Genomic DNA, 7237 nt, shown 5'->3' with positions numbered 1-7237 from the left:
AACAAGAGTTTATTACAAATGATGTACATTCATGTATCGTTTCTCTCACATATTATATATTTATTATCTTTTGTTTTCACTGTTTATAGTCGAAGAAGTACGATTTTTATTCCATTTTCAATGATTTAAAATCAAAATCTGAATCAACACCGGCCTAAATTAAAAGATTTGAGGAAACAAATCACACAAAAGGAGTATAAACTTAATCGAAAAAACTTGTCTTAATCGTACTTGAATAGTTCCGTAATTCTATTATATTAACGAAAGTCTTATGATTTCTCTCACTTCCTTTCAACGTCGTTCATCCTTATAAATGACAAATTCATACCTTTAATTCCCTAAAACCAACTGCAATATTAAATTTAAATTAATTAATTAATAATATGGATAGTAATACTAATAGCTTTAGCAATTATGGGGGAAAGAAAACAAGAGTTGAAAAAATTGAAAAGAATAGGATTGAAGTAGAATTGAGTTTGAAGATTTGGTAGCAATCATGGTTGAGAGTCTCATCTTAATTAAATATAATTTAAAGATAATGATGATGAATAAGAAGAGAACATCAAATATAGAAAAAAAAAACAAAAATATGAAGAGAAAAAAGTGGGACCCTAGTTTTGGAATTAGGGTTAGTTTTAATTTTTTTTTTTGGGTATCATTTTATCTTGGGAAGAAGAAAAAGAAAAGGAAAAAAAAAAAAAAGAAAAGAAAAGAAAAGAGAAAAGCATTGGGGCCTATCTTCTTCATTGGAATCTCTTTCATATGATAAAAGTTTATATTTTGCATACAGAAAAAGAGAGAGAGATGGATTATATATAAATACACACGTATGACAAAAATTTATACTGTTTGACAATTACTCTTTTAACTTTGAAGTAGATCTGTAATCTACTATTACACTACTACACCATTTTTTTTTTTTTATTTTTGTGTCTTCTCTCTCTCTGTTTTTGCAAAATCTAGAGAGAGGAATTGAAAGAAGAGATAGAGATAGAAGTTGTTTGTCACTTGTTTGGCTCTACTAAGCAATACCCACTTTGCTAAAAACACTTGAAAACCCTACTGATTTGTGTTTGTTTCTTGGGAAAAAAACTGGGATTTTCTTGAAACCCAGTAAGGATTTAAGGGTTTAGCTTCTTGGGTTTTGTATTTTGAGTGTTTTTCTTTGGTGGGTTTTGATTGAAAGAAGCAGAGGAAGAAGTGGAGTTGAAGAAGAAGGGATATGGATGCTTATGAAGCAACTACTTTGGTTTATGCAAAGATCAAGAACTTGGAGCCTGAAAATGCTTCCAAAATCATGGGGTTTCTTCTCATTCAAGACCTTGGAGATAAGGAGTTGATACGCTTAGCTTTTGGGCCTGAAACCCTTTTGCATTCATTGATTTTGAAGGCCAAAGCTCATTTAGGGTTTCCTTTAAACTCTTCTTCTTCAACACCTTCGTCTCCTTCGCCTCTTAATCCTATCGCTAGACCTTTAAACAGTAACCCTTTTTCTCAATCTTCACCTAGAATCCCTAATAATGGCTTTGACTTGACTAAAAACCCTTCTTCTCCTTCCACAACCAGTTCCTGGTCACTTTCAGGCATTACTAACAATGTCATTAGCCCTAAATCTAGTCCTCTTTTGTCTTATGACAGTATTCGTGCTGCCCCTTTTTCAATGCCTCCATTTATGCAGCATAAAAATGGGTTTGTGGATTCTGAAGTTATTGAAGAGCCTCAGGTTAATGATTACCTTTCGTTCTTGAACGAGTCGTCTTCTTCGAGAGGGGAGGATTTGGTGGATCCAAGGACGGAATTAGGGCGTGGTTTGCAGAATTGGACGCAGTCTATGGACAATGCTGATACCCCTTTTCACAGAAGAAGCTATTCTGCTAGTGATGTTTGTTTTGGGTCTGAAGATGGTGGATTTGGAGTTGGGTATAAGCCTTGTCTTTATTTTGCTAGAGGATTTTGTAAAAATGGTAGCAATTGTAAGTTCTTGCATGGTGATTTTTCTGATTCGGTTGATCCTTCTGCTGCCATTGTTGGTTCTCCTAGCAAACTAGAGGGCTTGTTTGATCAGCGTGAGGAGTTTATGCGATATAAAGCTGCTCAGCAACAGAGATTGGCCACAGCGTCCGAGTTAATGGCTGGAGTCTCACCTTCACAGTATAACAAGTATATCAATTTTCTACTTCAGCAACAAAATGAAAATCATAGGTAATGATGGAGATAGATAACCAACTTTAGTGCTTTGACTTGTCGTTCTTCTATATATAGTGTATGAAGCCTATAATGGTATCTTTTGGGGGGTGGAGGGATTTTTTGTTTGGGAATGGTTTGTAATGATCTCTTTCTTCTTTATTTGGAATGGATAATCTAGAGCTACAGCAGCTGCACTTATGATGGGAGATGAATATCACAAGTTTGGCATGTCCAGAAGTGAAAGGAATGATTTTCTGGCTTTGGCTGCGGAGAAGAGAAACTCAGCGTCCAGACAGATTTATTTGACATTCCCAGCTGATAGTACCTTCAAGGATGAAGATGTTTCCGAATATTTCAGGTAACTAATGAGGTGTGGTGGACTTTTTTCTGGGTGTTAAAATATCTTGACGAACCATTCATGTCATTGTCTCCCTAACTGTATAAAAATCCAATTTTGTGCAAGTAAGATGAGTATGGTCGAGAAATTTAGTCTAACATATTGTTTTGTTTCTGAATTCTGATTACTACTCACTTTTTAAAATTTTCAGCGACTTGCCTGCATCTGATTCCTAGTTTTCTGTATTAAAACTTTTCAGGGGTTTAAGGAGGCTGGCCATTGAGGTTTTTTAATGCTTAGTGAAATAAGCCTAAGTTCCAGCACGAGTGCTTTCCCTTTGTACTCATCCCTAACAAATAACCATCTTTCTCTTAATTTCCTGTTTACTGGAATCACGAGCCTTCCTTCATATCCTATGCCCCCACCCTTTGTTGAAACCATCTTTGTTCTATTTCAACTTCAGTTTGAGGATGAGGGGTACTTTTACAACCTTACTTGAACAAGACTTGTTCTATAGGTCGTACAACTGTGTCCTTAACACTTCTAAGGATGAGGGCTACCTTTTTCATTTCCTTGTGAAATTTCCTGAATGTATTTACTTTTCAATGCATTTAAACGTAGTAAGATGATTTGATATCTGATTGGTTCATTTGATATTTGAGCTTGTCACATTCTTTCTTCCTACCTTGTCCACATAGGCTTGAATGACAATTCTGACGATTATAGATTTTCAGTTCTAGCAAGTCCAATAGAATGAAGGAGTCTCTTAAGGTGTTCTTTTGTTTTATGACCTAGACAAAATTTCTTTCTTTCTACAACCTTCAATTGGATATAGTTTTATATATAGTCAATGTCATGGGTTTATATTGCTGTATATGTCCTTGGAAGATGCTTAACTTATTTTTATCTTCCTGCAAATTGTTTCTTTGCCTATACTTTTACACCTAAACGCCCCTTTCCCAGTTGCTTTTATCACCATTCCCTACTAAGTGAGATTTAAACTCCGAATATGTTGTACTTTTCAGTGTCTATTGTGTAGTTTGCCCTACTGTTTTGTGTTCTTGTACACCTGAGTACATCTTGAAGAAGCATGAATGCTATGCAACACAAACACCGAATGACATAGATCACTATATTGCATATGTTTGTTTAATCACCTATGTGTCCCATGTGGATACTTGAATAATTTGAAGGCTTCATTCAAGTGTTTACCTTTCTGACATATTAGAAATAAAAGAGGAAATATTTGGATGTTCAATTTTATCGTTTTTGAGGTTGTCTAATGCCAAAACCAACTGTTACAAGTGAATCGGAATTCACATTGTTTTATTCATTGATGTGCTCAAGAGTATGTCTTTGAAAATTAAAACTTCTTGCTACAACATACAAGTTTTATTGCTGCCGAGGAAAAAAAGAAGTGCTTTCTCATATATATATATATATATATATATATTAATTTGTCTTAGTTTAGTGGTATGAAGTCTTTTGCTGACTTGATTTGTAGATCAACTGTCCATAACCTACACTGGAGAAAATTGTTTAGAATGTTTTGTTTTGAGTCTGGAGGCGCTGCATATTAATTTGGGAGCAACCTTTCATTCAAACTCTGACGATCTTAAGTTCTTGGGTGCCATGTTTTATTTGAAAATCTTTAAATTACTTCTTACTCTGGTTCTTGGGTGTAACCTATAAGTAATTCCTTTCTTAATGAGGCTCAATCAACACAATATGAGGAATTATGTGCTGATGGACAATAATATGTAGATCGAATTAGGAATAGTTGGTCAAGGAACAGTTTAGAAGTTTGGTACGGTAAAAGCCAGTCATGATAAAAGCCATGTTGGTTTTTATCCACGTCTTAGCATTTTTATTTTCATGAAGTGTTATTGTTCAATCATTTGGCTTCATTGATTTAATCTTGGTGAACTCTCATCTCTTTGCAGCAAATTTGGGCCTGTTCAAGATGTTAGGATTCCATACCAACAGAAGAGGATGTTTGGGTTTGTTACATTTGTCTATCCAGAGACCGTAAAGAATATATTAGCAAAGGGGAATCCACATTTTATTTGCGAATCTCGAGTACTTGTGAAACCCTACAAGGAGAAGGGAAAAGTTCCAGAAAAGTAAATTTACCATAAACTCTTGTGTTCCATTCTGTTTCCTTTCTTCCTTATAGCAGTGATGTTTACAGTTGGGATGGAATGTAGGAGGCAGCAGCATCAACAACAGCAACTAGATAGGGGTGACTTTTCTCCTTGTTTGAGCCCCTCTGGACTGGATGCCCGGGATCCTTATGACCTAAATCTTGGTATGAAATTAGTAGGCTTGCTCCCTTCCCCAAAATTGACAGCCTTTTGGTTCTTGAAAAGTTGGGGAAATTGATTGAATATGCCTTATAAATTCTTTTTTTGTTTTTATATTTGCATTGAGACCGGTATGCCACTCATTGTTATTCATCCATTCCGTTAATATACAGGAGCAAGAATGATGTATAATACTCAAGGGATGATGTTGCGTAGGAAATTAGAAGAGCAAGTTGAATTGCAACAAGCGCTTGAACTTCAGGGAAGAAGACTATTGAATCTCCAGCTTCCTGACTTGAAAAACGATCAATTACACCACCATCACCCACATAATTTACCTATTTGTGCTCCATTGTCCATTGAGTCTCATAATCAAATGAACCAAAATATTTTTCCTCCTGATTTTATAAATCAAGAAGCATCTGAAGGTTTGCTGATTCTTCCTTGGTCTTCTCTCCTTTTTTTTCCTTCAATGTTTTCAGTTACTTGATGACTTCTTCTATTATCTAATGGTCAGTTATTTCAGGGCATGAAAATAACCAATTAGCTACCAACAATGCAATAAGCACGCAGCAAAACTTTCAGCTGGAAGAGAATCCTTGTTTTGTCCAAAGCAACAGCGGTGGCAAAGCCACGGAAGATGGCTACAACTCCGAACTGCTTGAAATTCACAAAAGGTTTGAAACTTAACTTCTCATTAAAACATACTGATGATGGTCCAGTTTGATATCTTGCTCCAGATAATTCAATTGGTACAATGCATTAACCATTTTCTTCTCCTAATTTATTTACTTTGTCCACGAGGTCAGTGTTGAGCAGGTCCTTCCTGATAGCCCATTTGCTTCTCCTAAAAAATCTGCCTTGGGTCAACATTCTGATATTTCTTCTGTCAAAGCGGATGGGTGCGGTCCCAATACGTTACCTTCATCTTCTTAGAGCAATTCGTCACTGCCTACTGGTCCTGCTGGTGACATAGCTTCCCCTTAATAACTTTTTTTTACCCCACAGCTGAATGGCAAGTCCCTGTTCTCTTCTTTGTGGTAGCTCCCTTTCCGTCATGCTAAATTTAAGAAGTCAGTAATTCAAAGTAAGATACATTACTTTCCTTAGGTTTCTATTCCTTGTGTGAATCTTTTGAAATATAGGCAATAACTACATGAGCATGGCCAGCAGATATCAACAATGTTAGGGTAAGACAACTAATCTCTTACTGTCATCTATTGCTATTTTGGGAGCATCATGTTTAGAGTTCTAGCGAATGAAATAGGTAATGAAATTGATCTTTTACTTGTGCAGAAAAGTTAGAGAAGCATATAGCAGGCAGAAGAATTATCCCCGGATGTATAGCGAAATTATACCTACTTTGAGGAGTAGATCTATTACTACTATTATAGAGAGGATCTCCACAAGTATCATCTTCATCAATACATACTCCTAACAGCAAATACATATAAAACTCATACATTTAGGACAGATGATTTGGTTTATGAGAGTTAGGTTTCTTCTGTGTTTTATTTTGTGCCCAATTTGGGTGTGTGCTGGACCATGCTGACTAAAAGAAACTACGGTCGGATTAACTCCGTTTTACATTGTTCATCATCTACACATAAGTTCTGTTTGTTCTTGGTATTATTCATAGTTAGAGGTAGGATTTAAAATTTCTGTGAAGCTCACAAGAGCCTCTTATGTACATAGTAGTAGGGTCCTAAGTTAACAGAAGAAGAAAAGACTTTGAGAAATTTATTGTAGCTGACTAATGAAATATCACAAAACTCATTGGGACCAAAGAAAGTGGGGGGTTAGTTGGTAACCCAAATAGCTGAGTTTACACCTCTTTTTTTCCCTTTTCCTTTAGATATACAATAATTTGATGATGGTATTCTCTTTATTTGATGTGTTGAATTGAAAATTGAGTGGATGAGTAGACAAGTTTTTTACAAATTGACAAAACAAGGACAAAAATGGATTTTGATTTGGTTTGTGAAAGTTTTTAACTTTAGAGGACTGTTTTGTCTCACACTGTTCTTGTTTAGGCCCACACATGGGGGAAGGACCAAAGGTATCACATGGGGGCACTGACATGGTATAAATGGCATCGACCCTCTCCCTTTGTTTCTCTGTTAGATTATTTGTGTAAAATTATTTTATTATATTTATATTTGTTGTTATTGTTTGTGATATGCATTGTTTTGTGTGCATTGGAGGAAGTGAATGGGGGAGGCCCCAACTTTTGTACTGGCTTGAAATTTAAATTATATGGTACCTTTTCTTTTTTACAGTTTTTTGCTGGTTTTTTCTGGCTTCCATCAGAAGTGGGTTGTGAGTTGAATATAGTGCACACATGTGAACTTATTTATTTTATTTTATTTTATTTTTCTTTTTTAGCTCCTCTCTTTTGTTGGACCCTTCG

General features: G+C 35.6%; 1 protein-coding gene across 8 annotated transcripts; it reads left to right on the top strand.

The window, feature by feature from the left end:
- Nucleotides 1-806: 806 nt before the first annotated feature.
- On the top strand, nt 807-6715 carry LOC103492010 (zinc finger CCCH domain-containing protein 46-like). Of its 8 annotated transcripts, none has more exons than XM_017045412.2 (9): nt 807-1920; nt 2041-2202; nt 2366-2545; nt 4468-4647; nt 4732-4832; nt 5001-5255; nt 5354-5504; nt 5637-6017; nt 6124-6715. In XM_017045412.2, exons 1-8 carry the CDS (start codon nt 1223-1225, stop codon nt 5761-5763), a joined length of 1854 nt encoding a protein of 617 aa, XP_016900901.1. In that variant the 5' UTR covers nt 807-1222; the 3' UTR covers nt 5764-6017; nt 6124-6715. The 8 variants fall into 8 exon arrangements, with proteins under 8 accessions (XP_016900901.1, XP_050937640.1, XP_050937639.1 ...); XM_051081683.1 differs by having other exon boundaries at nt 5345-5504; XM_051081682.1 differs by having other exon boundaries at nt 807-2202; nt 5637-5842; nt 5973-6017.
- The last annotated feature ends 522 nt before the right edge of the window (nt 6716-7237 follow it).

The sequence above is a fragment of the Cucumis melo genome, chromosome 2 (assembly GCF_025177605.1).
Source record: "Cucumis melo cultivar AY chromosome 2, USDA_Cmelo_AY_1.0, whole genome shotgun sequence".
In the NCBI taxonomy this organism is placed as follows: domain Eukaryota; kingdom Viridiplantae; phylum Streptophyta; class Magnoliopsida; order Cucurbitales; family Cucurbitaceae; genus Cucumis; species Cucumis melo.
Note: the sequence above shows the minus strand (reverse complement) of the source record. Positions and strands in the feature narration are given on the sequence as shown.